This window comes from Dermacentor andersoni, chromosome 9 (assembly GCF_023375885.2).
Source record: "Dermacentor andersoni chromosome 9, qqDerAnde1_hic_scaffold, whole genome shotgun sequence".
In the NCBI taxonomy this organism is placed as follows: Eukaryota; Metazoa; Arthropoda; class Arachnida; order Ixodida; family Ixodidae; genus Dermacentor; species Dermacentor andersoni.
Genome location: NC_092822.1, coordinates 24,765,381 through 24,784,956, shown reverse-complemented (window position 1 = coordinate 24,784,956; position 19,576 = coordinate 24,765,381). Strand labels below are relative to the sequence as shown.

The following is a 19,576-nucleotide window of genomic DNA, read 5'->3' as shown; positions in this document are numbered from 1 at the left end:
GGCTAAGCCCACAACCTTTTCATTTTTTTACCTTATTTTATTTTATTACCTTATTATTATTACCTTTCATTACCTTATTATTTTATTACCTTATTACCTTACTTTTGTGGCATGTTTCAGTGGCAGTGCACAACAAGCTAGTAATCAATCAATCAATCAATCAATCAATCAATCAATCAATCAATCAATCAATTAATCAACTTTATTTCCCTTGGAATAGTAATGCATGGTGAAATAATAATGTGCTGCCCCCACTGTAGGCCAATAAAACTTGCAGATGTCACAGAACATGTGTTGCATGGTCAGTACACCCATGAAGTAGTCAACTCGGTACTACGTAGTACTACTGTAAGTTAATGCAGACCAGTACTTTTCAACTGTGCTCACAGTAGGAGGGGAATGAACATACAACGGAATGCACTCAGCTAGAGAAGAAGAGTACAGTACTTTGCATTCATCAGCCAAATCAAGATCCAAGGATGTCAATTAAGTGTTTTCCTCTGATCCATGTTAACAGGGGGAGATCGGGCAGCCTGGAATTCCGGGAGAGCCTGCCATCCCTGGCCAGCCAGTGAGTGACGTTAATCCTCTACACAAGCCACAGTAGATATTGTTTCACGACAAACTGCTGCGAATGACAGACCAAAAATTTTACAGCACAATCACAAAGATTTACAACATTTTAATATTTTTCTCTCTTACATTTGTTTTACTGCCTGTAGATCAACAACAAAAGTACCAGGCTGAAAGCACTCATCCTAATTCAACAGCTTGGACCTAGCTAAATGTTCTTTGCAGTCGTTACTGAGATATCGCAGTAATTAAGTTAGATAAGCCTGTATAGCTGTATCTTGCAGCACAGGCATGCACAAGAACAGAGAAATGTCAGAATAGTAATTAAACACTGTCTACCAAAAGCTTTTTCGCATGTTCTAGGGACCTCAAGGTTATGTTGGACCAAAAGGGGAGCCTGGATCTGATGGAATGAAGGTATGGCTTATAATCTGTCCTAACAATGGTGCTATGTTACCTGCCTATGTGAACAAATATAACGCTAACAAAAGAAGCTCACAGTGCGGTAACTGCTCAGCTTCTGTGACATCGACCAAGTCAGGTTAGCAATGAAAAACTCAGCAAGGCCACTATGCTGTCACTAAACTACAAAGGGAAATATAGCATGAGCCAAGCTACTTTGAGCTGAAGACGGGTACTCTGAAGCAAGACTTTGAAACTTAAAGACTTTCAGTTCGAGGAGACCTTAAGCCGAAAACCGACACAAGGAAAATATCTATCACAATCTGCCACTGTCCATGGTGTAGCATTCAGTGGCATTCATTCTATGCTATTTTCTAACTTTTGGAACCAACCAACCATCGCCAGAATGAAACCCATAGGCTTCCCTCATTAACATATCAGGAGGCAATGCCAATTGCTCTTTCATCCATCAAATGGACTGCGTCGCAGCAATTTCTAACTCGCCAGCGTTAAAACAGTCAGAACTTTCGCGACTCCGGTCAAATCAGCTGCGTAAATTCAACGAAATGAAAGTGCACATGAGAAACATGCAATAAAACAAGACAGATCCCTATCTTCACTTTTCCAAACGACATCTACTTCTAGGTTTAATCATGCTGTCAGCATTGTCTTTCGGCACCCAAACCTTCGGTTTCTTCGGCCTCGCTAATCATTGGAAGAGTAGCAGACTGGGGTAGTTAAGAATCGACCATTGTTGAAGAGGTGTAAAGCATGAATCGCTACACGCCAGTACACTTGCTATTCCACAGCCTGTAGCATTACCTCACCGCAGACTAGGTAGTATGGAAACTCCTGCAGTTCACTTTCTCACACAGGGTGCCATGGGACCGATGGGGCCAAGAGGATTCCCAGGCCTCCCAGGCCTGCCTGTAAGCCTACCAACAGCCATAAATTTGTTGGCATGTGGAAGCTACAGCTCACAGAATTCCTCATTCAATGACTGAACATGCAGGGGCCTCCAGGACGACCAGGGAAGCAAGGACACGGCGGAATAGAGGTGACATGTCGTTCAGTAAAGCACTGCTCATAAATATGTTTGTGGCAATCTCCTATGTTCGTGCCAACTAAATCAGCCTGCAATCACACCTTATGGGTTAAGCAACTTGTCAGTGGAGGTGTCTTAGCGTCACGTAGTAAACAGATGTCGCAGGCAAAAATTCTCAAGCTGAATTCACAGATAGTTGCTCTTGATTGACAAATACTAGACTGTTGCTAAGGGTAGGGCTTCCTTATGCAAGAAAATCATGAGAACTCATCCTGGTAACAACTTGTTAAGAACAGACAATCACTAGGCAATAAAAAAAAGCAAATTATATTTGAAGTTATACCACGTCTGAAAATGAAAGGAAATGAAGCTTGCCCACTAATAGTGGATTTTTCCACCTACAAAATTGTTAATGCTCGTGCTAGAAGTCCCTAGAATAACCAAAAGTAGCATCATCATTTGTCGACCTCCACCACCACCTCTCCTGTGCATTTCACTGCTGGTCGCAATCACATGACAGCAAGTGCCATTTTGAATATCCCCACATGCTCCGTACTCCGATTGATGCGCAGGTCAGCCTTACACAGAGGCATCACAAGGCCCACCGTGACCACCTCATGAAAGCAGAGTGTATTAACCACTCAACAGGGGAATAGTACAGAGAATGTGAAACGGGTGTTCCATGTTCCAAAAGAAGTGGTTAATGGCGGATCAGTCTTATCTCGTGTCAAATACGAAGAAATGCGGAGGGAAGAAAATAATGGTTGGCGTGGCTGTACGTGCCCAACTCTATGCTCGTGACATATGAGGGAACAATGCTTGCTGATGGGACTTTTCTTTAGACACTCTAGATGACACTACTGGTCCTCTTCAGAGAGAGCAAAAAGGCAGAGAGGGACACAGATGACGCTACTTTAGTTATTCCAAAAGCTTTAGCCGATACGCTACTTTGTGATGATGCACTGTCGGCACAATCTCTGGACATTTGGCACCCTCTCTGCACTACTCTTTGACTCACAATTATTGTCAAAGCTTGACTATCAAAGCTATCAATCTGGCAAACGGCAGTGGCGACAATATTAGGGGCCAGATGATGTACCTCCTTCTCTGTTTACGGAAGGTTTAAACTTGGGAAACAGACAAGTTGTTTTAATTTCCAATTTCTTCTATTTATTCTACTATATCTTGGCAGAGTACAAGCAGTGATAGATTTCCAAAAAGTTTATCAGTTTAGCTTAATGCCATTTCAACCAGATTCTAATCCTTTTAGCAAAAGTTATGAGCCAGTGTGAACGACACAGTTAACTAAGAAAGAAGGCAGCAGATATTGCTACCTGCCATGGCATTAGTGTCCACTTTTTGACAATGCAGCTCAAGGTATGGTGCAACAGTGTCAAACTCTTAATGTTAAAGAAAGAATGTGGAAGGCAAGAGTATTTTATCTCTGGTGTTCGAGCAAAAAAATCTTTTTGAGCTTGCAAAAGGCCGTTTACTGAAATTTTAGGCGACTGGACCTGGTCTCTACCTGTATAGAGATATGCTAACAGCAGTCTATGTCTCGATTGAGGAAACAGGAGTAAGAAAATTCTCAGCAAGAGAACAATGGAAATGACAACCGTGGAAACAGTACTTGTGCCAGTGAACTAAAGAAAGTGGCGAAAAAATATGTAAATTCAACAACGATAATATTGCTTCAGCCAAAAAGGTATTCGGTGCCTGCCAGTAGATGTAGTAATAGGTAAAACATAGGTGGGCTTGCACGCTACAAACACTTTAACAGTACCCTCCTGAGGCTAAGTGTCCCTCTCTGTGGCTGTTTAGCCCCTTTAAAAGTTGAACCATAAACGATAATGAGAAAAAATCAAGACAAATTACTGCAGCGCCATTTATCAATAACTTAATCATCTTGTTGCCAACGACCTTTGAGACATGGACACTAGTTTGTGGCGAGTCCAACGTCTCCTCACCAAGGACAAAAAATGCTCATCAAGTGCGTTTCTAATGACACGAGATAGCACTACTATCCAGGATGAAGAATCAATACAACAGTGACTCGGTTACTTTTAATCCATGTGTTTAAATTAGACAAAAGCATTGATCACCTGAGTAGACTTTAGAGATGGTCGCGTTGTCCACATTCACAGGGATGCATGCATACACCCGTGCCATTTGATCAAACAATCACAAATCTAATCAAACCATGGGATGTAACCTCTCAGACCGACACGCAAGCTATGAAGGGCACTGTGATGGAGGGCTCTGGATTAATTTTGTACAACTGGGCTTCTTTATTGGGCACATAAATCTATACGCACATGAGTGCTTTTACACTTCTCCATCAAAATGTGGCCACTGTCGCTGGGTATTCAACTTGTGACCTCGAACTCCTGAGTAAAACGCCATAGCCACCAAATCACCATGGTGGGTGATGCTTTCATGTTCGTAAGATATTGCTTGGCAATGAGAAGCAGTTACAAGAGTCAATCTGTCGCTAGTCCTTTTTCTTAGGTGTCAGGAGGTTACAGAATGCAGGCTGCTGCATTGTTCACAAACTCTGGTAGACATACTCTTATGACGTTGACAGCCAATTCCAATGCTCAATTTGGAACAGCTAGCTGCTCCACAGGTGAGAACAAAGGCCACCTTTGTCAATCAGCACAAGGCCGAATGTTCAGCTGGTGGGCTTGAAACAAATTGTTTCTAGCCCACCAGTAAAGCATGAAATCTATAAAAAAAATTGAGCAAACACAAAAAACAGTGCAATGATCCCTGCTCTGAATTGAGCAGCGCAGTTCACAATTAGGTCGAGTGCCATGTTTCTTTTTTTTTTTCCCATGCCTGTCATTAAATTTAGGGACCAAAAGGAGCCAAGGGCGACGAAGGACCACCAGGACCAGAGGGATCACCCGTAAAGCATTTGAATTGAAAGAAGCTTGCTCACACACAAGTTACCCTAACACTAACCTGCGTACAGCAATCGCTGGCTTTAACTGCACAACTGCTATGCTGTGAGCAAATAGAATGCCTTTTCATGCCCGTAACTACCAAATGAAGCCAAGCAATGAAGACGACGAAAGTATAAAATATCAGCTTGGGCTTGTTGGTTTTCCATTCTGGTGTTAACAGCGCAAAACGTAGACGGGACACGAGAGGAGAGGACAACACCGCAAGCGCTTGTGGTGTCGTCCTCTCGTCTCGCGTCCCGTCTACGTTTTGTGCTGTTAACACCAGGGAGGAAAGTACAGGAACCATTGTTTTTTTTAGCTGAAATGTAGAAATCATAATGAAAAGGAAAACGAAAGTAAAAGAAAAGAGCATGCCACCGATGGGAGTCGAACCCAGATCCTCCACATTATGAGCGTGATGCTCTACCAACCAAGCTATGGTGGTGGATGTTCCCCTCATACACTTTCTTGGATATCTGTGTGTGTATATACCAGACCTAATCCTGGGAGTTAACCAGCACCGCTCGGAGTAATGGTGGCACATGTGAAGCATTGCGTCAACCACAGGAGTCATGTAGTGCATTAACTTAGGAGCAATAAACTGGCCGGAAAATCCTTGTACGCTACCTCAAGGGAATCTAAGAGGTGGCGTATTATAGAGGTCGGATTTGAGAATTGCGGTTATTTTGTCTGGACCGTACTACTTGTGATCTCGTGCAAGATGGCTAGAGGCATAACCATACACATAGTCACCTCATGTGCTTCAGTGTACCTTATATATATATATATGTCAAATCCATCATGCCCGCAAACAGAACTTGAGTCCAGGATCACATAACATCTCAACCACAGCTTCCTCATGGCGCTCACAGTACTCATTCTAGCATGCGTGATAATGGCATAATAATATAACATTCCTAACATCGGAGGCCGCATTCTTGATCACTTTCAGGGATGCTTTTATGTTTTGTGTGACGCAGCACTCATTACGACACCTCATCACAGTGACAATCGTTCTGCCCATCCAAATAGCCAGACATTAGTCACTGAAACTGATCTCTCTATGACTGATTCATCTAGAATACAGTCCAGCAGAGCAATGACTACTCTCATTCATTCTACCACCGAAGCTGTTCACAAGCCTGTCACAAAACACCGAAAAGTGGCAATCATTCAGTATGCCATGCAATTAGCAAATGCACACAATGCAAATATATAAGTTGCAAAGAATAGCACAAACTAACAACCTCAACTAACATTCACTATAGGCCTGGCAATTAAAAAAAAAATTCCAAGTTACTGCTGTTGTCTCTTCTAAAGCTAACAAGGCTGCAATTGCTTGGACACAGTGTTGAATGATAATGCATATGCGAGACAAGAGCAACAGTGCGAATAACCCAATAGCATGGAAGCGCAACTAACACAGACTGCTGGTCGAGCCTTGCAAGTTGTCAAAAAGGCCACAAAATGCATCCACAGGGTGAAGTGGGCCCTCCAGGAATACAAGGCCTCACCGGCAAGCCAGGGCCGAAAGTAAGAACTGCTCACAAATGATATAGGGATTACGGGGGCTCAAAAAAGCAATTTTTTTCTGCTGCGTCGCTCTTCGAGAAAAGACGGACAATTAAATCCCAGCCAATCATTTAAACTGAGCAGGAGCTTAACGAGTTTCTCGAGCGATGTGAAATAAATACAATAATATTTCCTGTGTTCTTGAATCAATGCCCCACGGAGAAATGTAGTTATGCTGCACCCACAACCACTGAAAGGCACAACAGTACTGAGACCATGAGACATTTCAGAATTGGTTAATATCTGTGTTATAAGTAAGCCGTATCACAACCCATAGAGGAGACATTTAATTTACAAGTACAGTTGACAATAATGTAAAAATGAATGATGTGTATAATGTATAATGTTATACATTATACAAGTACAGGTTCATAGCATTATCATAGCATTATCATCATTGCATTATCTATGCTTTCAGCCATAGAAATGCTGACAAGCATTACGTGCACTACTCACCATATTTTGTAAAGATTTCTGTCATTTTACACTGTCTTTGTCCTTTGTCATTGGCTTGCATGAAGCAACTATCACTTGAATCGGTCACTCAACATGACAGATGGATGACACTCAACATAACTGGAGGAAAAGAATCCTTGCATAGCGCTCATGAGTTTTTAAATGTGCTAACTTTAATGCTTCTTAACTTGATCACAATTTGTGTCATCATGTCAAGCTCCACATCAATAGCAGCAGGTCATATTTCTCCAGCACATGATAACACACCAAAAAAACAGTCAATGAGTCCTCACATTTCTTTTTTTTTTTCACAGGGTATCTTTGGTGACAAGGGCCTCCGTGGACCAGAAGGGCCAAGGGGATTGCCAGGACCACAGGTAACCCTCCAAAACTTGCCCTGTCAAGTGATCAGAGGCATAATACCGTGGATACACTACCTCGATCGAAATAGATGGGACCCAATAATTATTTAGTTAAATCAAGAACACTTAATACACTAATGCCAATAACACTGTATTTATTAAAGAACAAGAAGATACTCATAATTTTTGCCTGCATAAGCAATTATCGCACTTAATTAACATAGGTGGCAAGCCCACTGAGCGCATTTTGTGCTCCTTTGTGGGTCCGGCAAGCCTTCCAACAAGTCAATGGCATTTGTCACCTGAGCTGAAACCTAAGTTCTGAAACCCGAGTTCTGAAACCTGAAATGTGAGTGCCAGCGATGTACATATGATTTGTCGAATTGGTGCCGCAGATAAATAGGGCTCTCGCTCTCCCTTGATATTTCACAAATGTCCATGCATCCCACAACGCTTTCAGGCCTTTTTTCTGCATTCATGGAATCCGCTGCCCAAGACACAACACCTGCCTTGGACCAAAAATTATTATATGCAAAAATTCGGACCAAAAAGGATTACCAATAAGCAGAGCACACTTTGCATGTGCTAGCGCAGTAGATGTCCTATGATCACACACATTTCAGTCATGAGAAAAAGCACAATAGCATTAAAAGAAGCATGCATTCCTCGTGTCACCCACAGGGTCCACCTGGAACTCCAGGAAATCCAGGACCCCCAGGTCTACCAGGACTCATGGGGCCGAGAGGTCCTCAGGTAAAATCTTCCGTGCCTATGCTGCAGGTTTGTTTATGCATACAGAACCTGCAGTATGTGAAGGTGAGAACAGGACCTCCACAGACACTAAACAGCTAATTAGGTCAGTGAAAACAAACAGTACTGTTGCGCTATGTGAGAAAAGCATGATATGCATTCTCTAGGGGGGGGGCAGTCCATGAATTGCCACACGAACATAACCCATGGAGTTAATTTTTATAACCACTAATCTGCAAAACATTCTAACTTCCTCGAGTATCATGTTTAGAATATTGTGTAAGAAAAAGAAATGTGAGAAAACAGGAACAAGGAAGCAAGAAAAGGACAGTGACTGGCACTTCTCATAACGCATTTGATGGCACTTACTCATGCATAGGCACTGCACGATTTTTAGGTAGAAATACAAAATAGAAAAGACAACAAAAATGCAGAAACACATCTTGTATATGCCAACAACTACCAGTTGATTGTTGTCATGAGCATTATTCCTAAAGCTGATGGTTGTACAGTTGTTAGTTTGTGGTCGAGGCTTGAAAGAGGCGTTGATCACATTATGCGTGTAGTAACGTTATAGAAGTGGTGGCATCACTGGCGAAACATGTTTCATGGCATCTACCATGCCCTGTCTTTTCTTGCTTCTGTGTTCCCGTTTTCTCGCGCTTATATTTTTTTAGAGGTATAAGAGCTCTTCGTTCTTGTGCAGCACATATACAAACGAAACATGAGAAAGAATACAGGACAAGATTCCTGTATTCTTTCTCATGTTTCGTTTGTATGTGCGCTGTCCACGGAGGGATAGGTTTTGGTTGAGAGCACACTGTTCATGCTCTCTTACCTTGTTAACATGAATGAAACCTCAGCAGGAAATCTCAGCTCCAGTCTTCGTATGTTTTGCTCACGGAAGCAGTGCTGTCGAGCCTTCAACTGCACGTTGTAGGCAAACTACTTGCATTTGCTTGCTGCAATCGTTGCTGCTGTTGCGTCATTCAAGAGCACGCTGATGTGCGTTTGCTGTTTCGTGCCTCAGGGACTGGAGGGTCCTCCTGGACAGCCTGGTGAAAAGGTAACAATCACATTTCTTTGGGACAGAAGTTGCATGCTTCCAGCATGGAAACAATCTTTCAAACTCCAACTCTCTCACAAGCAAGCATTTTTTCGGCTACGCGACATTGACCCGCACTGTTCACAGGGCGAGTGCATCTACCAAGCCAGGGAAGAATACCTCGTGGCGCCAAGCAGGCCGGTGAGTGCAGGAATCTACCTCAAAAAAGATAATTTCATACCATCTCAGACTTGCTTCACACACACAGTGACATATGCTGGTTTCTCAAGTCGTAATTGTATGACCTATGCATCAAATGTGCCATGAATATGGTCTTCCTGATCAGGTATTGATTTCATATGCCAACTCACAATAACTCCCTCTTATTTAATTTTGTTGACATACAGTGGTAAACAGTACTGTTTTGTTGCCCCATCTATGGGCAAATTCGGAAATCAGCATTTTTCAATGCCGTGTCACACTAACTACAGCATATATGGCCTTACAACCCTGTATGCCTTCATAGCAATCCCTGTGTGGCAACTACACCACCGCAGCCTATGTAAACCACAGCACCCTCCAATAAAAAGTTCTCTCCTCATCCATAGTCTCCCCTCTGTGCATTGTATCCATGCCAACCACCCGGCCGCTCGACAATATAATGTTTAACAAACATCAAGGTGGACACTCTTGATCATTTTTGAGGGGGGCTATTACTCAGCCCTGTGTCTCACTGCATTCACTTGACACAAGTTTCGAGTGGTTCCTAAAGTAGACACGGCGCAAAAGTGACACGGGCACTTTCACCTCGCCTCCTTTTGTACCATATCTGAACAGTACTCTGTGATAGCCATGTAGATGCATTGATTTTTATCATTTGCTAAAGCGTAGCACTGCTCTTTTTCTTTTTTCCCCCAGGGAGCAACAGGGGCCATGGGACCACCAGGAATGGTACTGTAAACAATTGACTTCTTTGCATGCCTGAGGCTGTTTTGCTACTGCTAGCAGATCGATCACCTGGCTAACAATAAGCTCTCTACAGATAATACATACACTAGTACAGTTTACTACGGGTCAAGAGTTATCACACATACATTACCAGGACACCTCTTGCTATGGCCATAGCAGCTTTGTTACAGTCCCATAACACTTTGCTCTGCAACTCAGCCTATGCATAAGCACAGGTACTCCTTCCTTTCAAACTCAATAAATAACATCAGCTATCCCGTTTCATCTCTAATGCACACTGCCGTATTCCTGCCTCTTATAGTTATTCCTATCATTTTTCATTTTTATTGGTTGTTGCACAGCCCTTAGCTTCGTTTCAGGTTTCTTTGTTTATTCTCCATGTTTCACTATGCGAAGGTATACTCACGGTATTAAAGTACAAAGACACACAGAGACCGAAATTGGTCACACACTGACATGGCACTTGATTCATATGCCATGTCTTATTTCTTTGTTTACCTTCTTTCTGCTTGCTTCACCTACGACTTATAATCCATGTTTCAATTAAGCCCATTTTAGTAACAAACACTTGTCATGTGCCGGTCTCTATGTGTCCTTGCACTTCAATACAATAAATATCTACAAGCAAAACTTCTTTAGCATACAGAAACCATGAACAGAGAAGCAATAAGGCAAGCACAAGTGCCTTGTTACTGCAGGAAGTAGCCCTGCTGTGCACCTTTCCAAGGGCGCGTACCAGTCATTCATTGCTGAACCCATGAATGCATGCAGCCGGGTGAGCGCGGAGCCCCTGGGGAGCGGGGAACTCCAGGCGTCCCCGGCCAAGTGGGCATGCCTGGACCAGGCGGATCGCCAGGCCAGCCGGGAACACCAGGAACCAGGGGTCAACCAGGAATGCCAGGCCTACCGGGACCTCCGGTCAGAAAGTGGCATTTCACAATGCACTCGCTTTTCTTTTTTTGGTCTGGAACAACATGGCAACATTTGTTCCTTCTCTTTGCCACCGCTACACCAAATGAGACAAAGAAGTCGCAGGGAGACGGAGACTTGTAGTACATTCGATTGGTCATGTTCAAGCAATCTAGTGGCGTGCTTTACATTCAACTTGTCAGCATGAAGCACTCGTGACACGATCGCACTGTTCATTCAGAGCACTATGCTCCAGCTCAAAGTGCTGCTCACAGGCACTCTCGCCTTCGAACAAGAAAGACAACTGAGATTGGACAGAATTCTGAACACATGGCTTCTCCAGCTGAACATTTCGCAGTGGGAGGCTTTCACTGGCTCCAATCTCAAGAAGGCTCCGCATCACTGCGAACCTATGTGCTGTACGAACCAATCAAGTGTATCATTAGATGAAGGAGTGACAGAATGATAGAGACTTACTAGACGAAAGGGTTACAGGCAGATGGGAGAGTTAGGATCCTCATCTTTGAGGAGAAGGAGGTACTGAAACCATGCCAAGGAAAGCAGCTGTTACCCTAAGGAAAACAACTCCCTTTGTCACAAACGTTGACTCTGGGCTGAAGCTTCCCTTATTTGTCCACTAATGATTGCTACAGAAAAAAGCATGCACGGTAATGAATGTTGGATGCACATGCATATTTAGTAAGAGACTGTGGTATGGTGTTGCGTGGTATGGCATGGAAAGCATGGGGAATGCAGGAGATCGACATTGGCAGGAGCCAAATTTCAACAAGTGGACTTGCATTTTTCAAAGCCTTGAAGAGTACGAGTCCATTTGCCGAAATGTTGGCTCCTGCTTTCACCTTGTTCTCACATTGCTCACCGTTAAGGTATGGCGTGGTATGATATGCCTTGTTCAACTGTTTATAAGAACAAGACATCACAATGTAAAGGCGCCTATGCCTTTACGCATACTATTCAGCCTACACAATTTCACTAACTATTCTATAACCTTTTTCATTTTTTTACTATCCCCCTCCCTCCGCCATTCTTGCACAATGGTCAACAGAATGTCTGTCTGCCCTTTCCTTTTTTTTTCTCCCCGACTTTCCATAAAGGGCATTTATCATTTGCAAACATGACTGATGTGTATGTCCACTTCCTAAATATTTCTCCGCTAACATGCTCTCTCTTGCTTATGCTCAAGGGTCGTGGATTTACTGAGGAAGAAGTGAAAGAATTATGCTCAGCTGTACTTCGAGGTAAGCTTACTTTTTCAAGCCATGCTACTACGCACTTGCCTTCTGCACAGGCATCCTAAAATTACCACCTTTTGAAACCATGCCCTATATTGGACACACTTAAAGGGACACTAAAGCGAAACAATAAATCAATTTAGACTAATGAATCATTGTTTGAGAACCCTGCAGGCAGTCATTTCAAAAAATAGTTTGATTATTAGATGAGAAAATGAAGGTCCAAGTATCAGTACTTGAATTTCGCGCCGAAACCCCAGCGCCTGTACGTCAGCGTGACGTCAGGGATCCCAAAGTATGCTTTCGCATTTGGGCCGCGTTGGCTGAGTAAAGGTTCCCGAAATTTGCCATGTTTAATATTTGGTTCCTTTAGAACACAATGTAGTAAATCTGTACCGCTATATACAATTAGTAGGCCCTAGAAGATGCCGTCAATATTCAAGACGTGACAGCCCCCAGCTGCGGGAACTTAAGTAGGCGTCGCCACCCGTATTTCGTTCTTGCTCTTTTTCTGGCTTACCAAACGTCTTATCGTTGTAAGAGTGGTGTTTTTGGTGTTGTAGAACAGTAATTTACTGATGCAGAAGAAATCATTTTTCACTTTAATGTCCCTTTAAAGATCAAAGAAGTGCTAAATTGTTTTCAAATTATAACTGTCAGTTCTGTCATATATGTGACGTTTTCATGCATGCACAGCACCCCTGTTTACACAAACTTGCTGCATTACAGAAATCAAGGTTTGCAACGAACAGGCGCTGTACAGTACAAAAATCATGAGAACTTTTAGAGCACTTGCATATTGTATAGTCATGTCAGACAATGTCCGGGTAGGATTTGCCTTGCACCATGAAAAGCAATGACAGCGTATAAGCTCACATAGATGTGGTGCACATGTGCTGCTTGCTTCTACACTTACAACTCCAACAAGACAAAAAAAAAACGAATTTATGTAAACAATCATTTACACAGGACGCACATGGCCTGCGAACACTGCAGGATTATGCGTACTGCGAAATGTTGACACTGAAGAACACTCTACTTCCTAAAACAGAACTAAATGACACCTAAAAAATTTATTCACAACTGTGATCGATGGGTATTCACACTTTCTTGCCAAGAAGCAGTGCATGCTCCACCACGGAGTGACATTTAAAGAGTGTCACTAAGGGAAAACAAGGCTAGCACCTTAGCTATATGCACCTGACTTCGTACAGTTTAGCTGGTTGCTTTGGCACAGTGCTATAGCCCAGCATTAAGACGAGACAGCAGGAGTGACAAGATGAGACAGAGCTCTGACTATCAACTCCTGTAAACACAGCTTACATGTTCTGCAGAATTCAACAATAAACATGAATTCCTAGTCAGTGCAGACTCATGCTGTCTCTGCACTGGAATATAGCACTCATTTTCATATGTTCAGCACCATAAGAAAATGGCTCCTTCAAGTTTTCAGTGCAGGTACTCATTCTCCAGACTAGCCGAAAGTGAAGCGAGTTGCGTTAGAGTAAACCAACCAGAACCAAGCTAGCACCATCAAGAACCTCATGACGTGGTTGTAGTGATCAGACACCCAATACTGCTAACCTCAAAAGTAGCACATTTGTCTGTCGGCCTGCTGCTGCAAGAGCACCTATGTACTTAGTTGGCTCTCTATTGCCTTTATTAAACAGCAAGTGAGCTCCCTGGACATAGTTCCTAAACGCAAATGAAGAATCCAAACTCACTTGAGGTGAGAAAATAGAAAGCTAATCTTGATTTCAATGTGAAGTCCGTATCTGGCCATACAAGTGTTTCTGTTACACAGCTGCGCCCACAGTTTTAAATGCGATCGCATTTCTTTGCATACCCCCACCATAGATTCCTCTATTTTCACAATGTCCACCCAGTCATTCCACAACGCATGGGAGTCAGGGGTCTACTACAGAAGCATTAAGTTCCCAGTCATTTTGTAGCATTTTTTGCTAGAGCATGGACAACTTTCACTATATACTGCTGCTGCTGCTCTATGCCCACTCCTTCATTACTGCAAGACATCTGATGAAAAGTATGTGCAACCTTAACCACGACCCGTAAACTGTGACCAATTACTGCGAAAGTGACGCCTTCCAAGTGACCCCAATTTGCCATCACCGGCCTGGCATTGAAAAAATGCCGTTGGCTGTGCCCCAATTTACTTTCCTGAATCTGGCTAGCTATCTGGCCTTGAAGCTACAACAATGAAAAATAACAATGAAAAATAAAATATCCTTGTCATTAGTTAGGTTCGAACTAAGGCCAAGAACACCATAGCTGCAATAGGGACGCATTTACCATAAGTATTCTACAATTACATTTCAATGTCCACAAAGGAGAAATAGTTCACAAAGCGAGTTTAATGGATCAGATTAAGGGTAACAGCACAAGATATGAAATTCCTTCTTTCATGTGGTAAATTAAACCTGACTTGATGTCTACAGCAAGGACTGGAAATGTAATTGATGACATATTTACAAGGGGTGCCCAAAATTTGAAATTGGGAAGCTAATGCATTGTACTTTAGCTTATAATGTCCCCTACTCGCTTTCATGAACAGTGAATCATCTACGGTCCACCAGAATCACCCCAAATGGCTGCAAAACTAGTTACAGTAAACCTATACAAAACTTATGCATCACGTCATAATGCACCAAAATGCTGAATTGCTATAATAGATATAGTCATCAGATTTCACTTCTGAAATATATCTTTTCTTCTACTTCCCTGACTGTGCGTGTGCGAATGCAATGTGCAGAACAGTTGAGTGAACTGACGACGAAGATGCGTGGGCCTCCTGGTCCCCCGGGGAGAGGGAAACCAGGAAAGCCAGGACCACCGGGACCCCAAGGGTCACCAGGTACAGACACGCGCGCATGTCTTAAGCTCTTAAAATTGAACACTGGAAAAAAAAAGAAAGAGGACGAAAAGACAACTTCAGAATTGCATCACAGCTACGGCAAGTATCTAATTACGGATACATACTCGGTCGACTGCAATCACTTGCTCTTTGTGAGTTCTGCCTCAAAGATATATGAGAATGCCAAACTAGCAATACCTCTATACAGTCCACAGCAAAGGTAAGGGACCTAATAATGAGGAAACGGGAAGTGTAAGAAATACACCTACATTAAGCAAGGTCACTGCATCCTCTACCCAGCTGCAGTGAGCAGCTGCTATGCAGTAACTCACGTACGTGCTATAACATGCATATCAGTGAGCATCCCATACATTCTTGTAGACAGACTTGGATTAAGTAAATAAATATTTGGTTTATTAAATGTTCCTAGTAACTTGCTGAAGGATTAGATGATGGCACAATGTCTGCACAGAATTAGCGAGCTGAAAGCAACTGCAACTTCAACTTTGTTGTAGCAATCAATTAACAAGACCTGCCTAGCACAGCGGGTTAAGAAGCTCATACGCGAAAAACTTGATCAGAAAGAAATTAGTGGGCAAATTTTGACATGCCTCTGTAGATTCTTCTCCCATCATTTTGCTACACTTCTTCTTTCGTTCCCTAGTAATACTTTCTCGTTCAAATTTTCAAGCTGCCCGAGACATAATACTTAAGAACAAAACTGTACTGTCTCTCTCTTACTATCAACTCAGCATGCTGGCCTGCAATCTAAAGCAAAGTTCTAAACGAGACCTTAACAAACAAGAATACCTTAATCTATTAACTCACACAATTGCACAAACAGCAACATCAGCATGTCTAAACATAACAATACTACAAGAATGCATAGTACAGCGCACGGTTTCAGTGCTATCTGAACGACAAAAGAATAAAAACAACTGGTAGACTCCTGCAATACCAAGTTCAGATCTCACCTGCACACATGCGCTCACTCACCAATGAACGTTTCAGGTGGAGGTTGATACTGTACAACTGGTGAAGCCTCAGAACTTGCCACGACACATGTGGCACAATATCGCGGCACCATGAAGCACACACAACAAATGACTGTTGTCGCTATGAAGAATTTGACACAAACACTTGTGGTCACACATTCTCTTTTTTTTTTGCATGACTAGACATATGACACACAAGAGGCACAAGACAAAGTGGCATAAACCAGTGAAAACACGCAAGCAAAACTTTTGCACAATTACACATCTCAGAAGCACATATGACACACGATGTGCTTCAGACAAGAGGCTTCGTGTACCTGTGCAAACATTACGTATAACTTGTTATAAGTAAAAAGATTGATGTAAAAGATAGCAAGTGTTAGCAGGGCATGGTGAACGACTTCATAAAATTTGTGATAGAAAAGAGAGCATGCTTAAATTCAAATGAAAAAAAAATGAAAAAGGAGAAACACGTGCTGCCCAGCACAAATGCCTGAGCTGACATCAGGACTTCAAGGTCCACGCGGAATGCCTGGCAAGTCACGCCAGGGACCCAGAGGGAAGAGTGGAAAGCCAGGCATCCCAGGTGAGGACTTTCATGGTGCTGTCAGGAACAATGGGTATAGCTTTGCACTTATCAGTGATTGCACTTCTCAGTTCTTGTGCCCCTAAGAGGTTAGCTGGAGGAACAGTAAACGCATATGTGCACAAATGCAGAATTCCAGCCACCATCAAGAAGACAGTGTTACATAGCAAGCAAGCCTAATAACTTGAAGCTCTCTTATTTTCACAAATTTCTATTTCATATTTCTTGCAAGAATTAAGGACATGCAAGCACTTTTAGATGATAAATATTGCACTTGCGCGCATTTGTGTTACGTGCGTGCTACGTTTTGCAAGGGTCACCCGTTCTACAACTTTAGTTGCACTTCAATACCAGTGTGCCAGAGACCCACCACTGTTTGTCAGAGTCATCCTCAGGAAGAGCAGACTGCAGCAGACATTGTGTCACCATCTTCAAATCAGTATGGTTGATGTACACTCAAGTGAGTGTTTTTTTTTTGTTTTACCTAAAAAGACATTTTTGCAACCTTGAAAACCAACAAAGTTGCAAAATAACTAACACACAAATTCATTAGTTGAGGTTGTTTGCGACAGTGAGTGAAAGCTTTAGAGTGATTTTGAACAAACATGTGAGCGAGAAATCATTTCCTGCAAGCTAAGTGGTGGTGACTGCCATAAACACAAAGAAACGATTTCTGTCTTCTGCTAGAAGAGCATGTGTACACAAGTGAAAATTTGAATTTAGTAAGGAAGCCACGTACAGAACAAAGAAAAATATAAGATGATACACTATGAATACTGTTCCCCACATCATCTTGAGCCAAAATAACAAAAGCCCAACAGGGATTATTCGGTACAGTGCGTTCTGAACTAGCATGCACCTCTGCAGGCATTTATCTGATGTATTCAAAACATCTGCATGATGACAATGCAACCGAATCCTGTGTACCACTGTCCTGTGCGTGCCAAGTACTTTTCAGACAAATCACCACAATGCTGATCATGCCCATTTTCTTCAGGTGACCCAGGTACACCAGGACTGCCGGGAGAGCGTGGATTTATGGGACTACCTGGGCTCCCAGGACCACCAGGACTACCCGGTCCCACTGGTATCTAAACAATACCTGTCATAATATCTAAATTCATTTATTTAGCTTAAAGGAGCGACCGTGCACCTTCTTTGTAACACTCAGTGATCCCCTTTTGGCCTCACCCAGTATTCTATACATGACAATATCGGTTGGACCAGCTAAACGTTTAATGCTAAAGTATTTGCATTAATATAAAAACAAGAAAAAAAATTCCCGACATTTTACAGTGTCGTAGTCCTCACCAAAAGCTAGTTATCTCCAAAAATATATGTGGATGATTACTTCATTCAAAAACAAAGCTGCATTTTAGATTATGCAGATAACTCCGTCAAATAATCTCAGCACCCTGGCCACAATAGTTAATTTGCCAATAATACACTAATATGCAAATGAATTCCCTATCTGCAAATCATAGTCATTATAAATGCAGCACTCAATTAAGAACCAAATTAATTTATTATGTGCTCCTTATTAACCAGGGCTTTTTATCACACTGACAGTTCCAGATTACATCTACTTGTATGACAAATAGTCTGTCAGGCAGTATTGGAAAGGAACTTCTAAGGAGTTTCTTCCTTTTTATTAAACATGAAAGGTTCAACCCCGAGCACAGAGTTGTGAAAACCAAAGGTCGTACTATACAGAAATGTTCATGCTTCATTTTTTTATTCCTTCATTCTGTTACCATAACTATGTGCATTAAATTGCAAAATTAAAAGGTTCATACAGTAAAGAGATGTTACTGCCCATTTTGTTTTGTGTTCCCTCATTCCATGATGATATATGTTTACTTGCTTCTGTGCTCTTCAGGCATGACAAAACAATAATGAAACAGGTTTTCTTCCTGGGCATGACAAAGACAAGTAGGACAACAATAAAACTTGAAACTTAGAACACGCACAATAATATAATTATAGTTTATATGACATGCATGCCGTGTTTTATTCCACCTATTTGGTGTAGACATCCATAACCTGGCAATTACAGATAGATGAGCTGAGCTAATCTGTGTCCATCATCAGCCACTGCTCAATGCGTGGCAGCATTTGTCCACAGTGTTAATAATCTACCAGTGCACGAATCGCGACTCTGCACATTTCACATTTTATACATTAACTAAAATGTTTTCCTCCCGCTATCAAATCCCACACCCCAGGTGAAAAAGGTGATAAAGGTGATCGTGGCCCCGAAGGAGTTGGTGTGGAAGGTCCTATTGGCCCCCGTGGATCTCCAGGTAAATCCCAAACTCCCATTCTCAGACTACCCGTCTAAATGGTTCAGGCATCACGGGTTGCTGAATACCCACGTGCCGCTGAAATACACATTTTCTGCTGAAAAGGCATCGCTGAAATTATACCAATTGAGCTGTTGTTGCTTGCCAAATGAACTTTTATGTTAACCATGAACAGGAGGTCCCAATTCAGTTTTAACTATGGGACCGCCTTCTGTATACCTCTATCTGTATATTATTTTTATGTAATAATAAAAATTGATTGATTGATTGACTGATTGATTGACAGGAGCAGTAGGCACACTGTCGCCACCCCGCATCATCATAAATGTTTTTATGGTTTTACAAACAAACACAGCCAGTGGGAAGGCACGCACAGCCTAGGTAACAGGACGTTACAGGGTATTACAGAGGCTGACCGACAGAGGGGTTACACAACCGACATGCCAAAACCGAAGCTAGTGAAAAACCATGGCACAACAGTTTCTACCTTTCTGTGTGCATCTGTGATGAATATGTAATTCAGCAAGAACCAGCTAAGC

At 42.3% G+C, this 19,576-nt stretch overlaps 1 protein-coding gene across 2 annotated transcripts in view; it reads left to right on the top strand.

The window, feature by feature from the left end:
- The window catches only part of LOC126527498 (uncharacterized), a 76,084-nt gene that overhangs the window by 52,105 nt on the left and 4,403 nt on the right, over positions 1-19,576 (top strand). Inside the window, exons 12-27 of one of the 2 annotated variants that reach the window (XM_055068659.2) lie at positions 518-571; positions 937-990; positions 1,851-1,904; positions 1,988-2,032; positions 4,875-4,928; positions 6,445-6,498; positions 7,308-7,370; positions 8,037-8,108; positions 9,136-9,171; positions 9,298-9,351; positions 10,069-10,101; positions 10,891-11,037; positions 12,233-12,287; positions 15,052-15,153; positions 17,732-17,821; positions 18,960-19,037. In XM_055068659.2, the coding sequence (XP_054924634.1) occupies positions 518-571; positions 937-990; positions 1,851-1,904; positions 1,988-2,032; positions 4,875-4,928; positions 6,445-6,498; positions 7,308-7,370; positions 8,037-8,108; positions 9,136-9,171; positions 9,298-9,351; positions 10,069-10,101; positions 10,891-11,037; positions 12,233-12,287; positions 15,052-15,153; positions 17,732-17,821; positions 18,960-19,037 (1,045 nt within the window). The remainder of the gene's footprint in view (positions 1-517; positions 572-936; positions 991-1,850; positions 1,905-1,987; positions 2,033-4,874; positions 4,929-6,444; positions 6,499-7,307; positions 7,371-8,036; positions 8,109-9,135; positions 9,172-9,297; positions 9,352-10,068; positions 10,102-10,890; positions 11,038-12,232; positions 12,288-15,051; positions 15,154-17,731; positions 17,822-18,959; positions 19,038-19,576) is intronic. The other variant, XM_072284458.1, reaches the window with a different exon arrangement.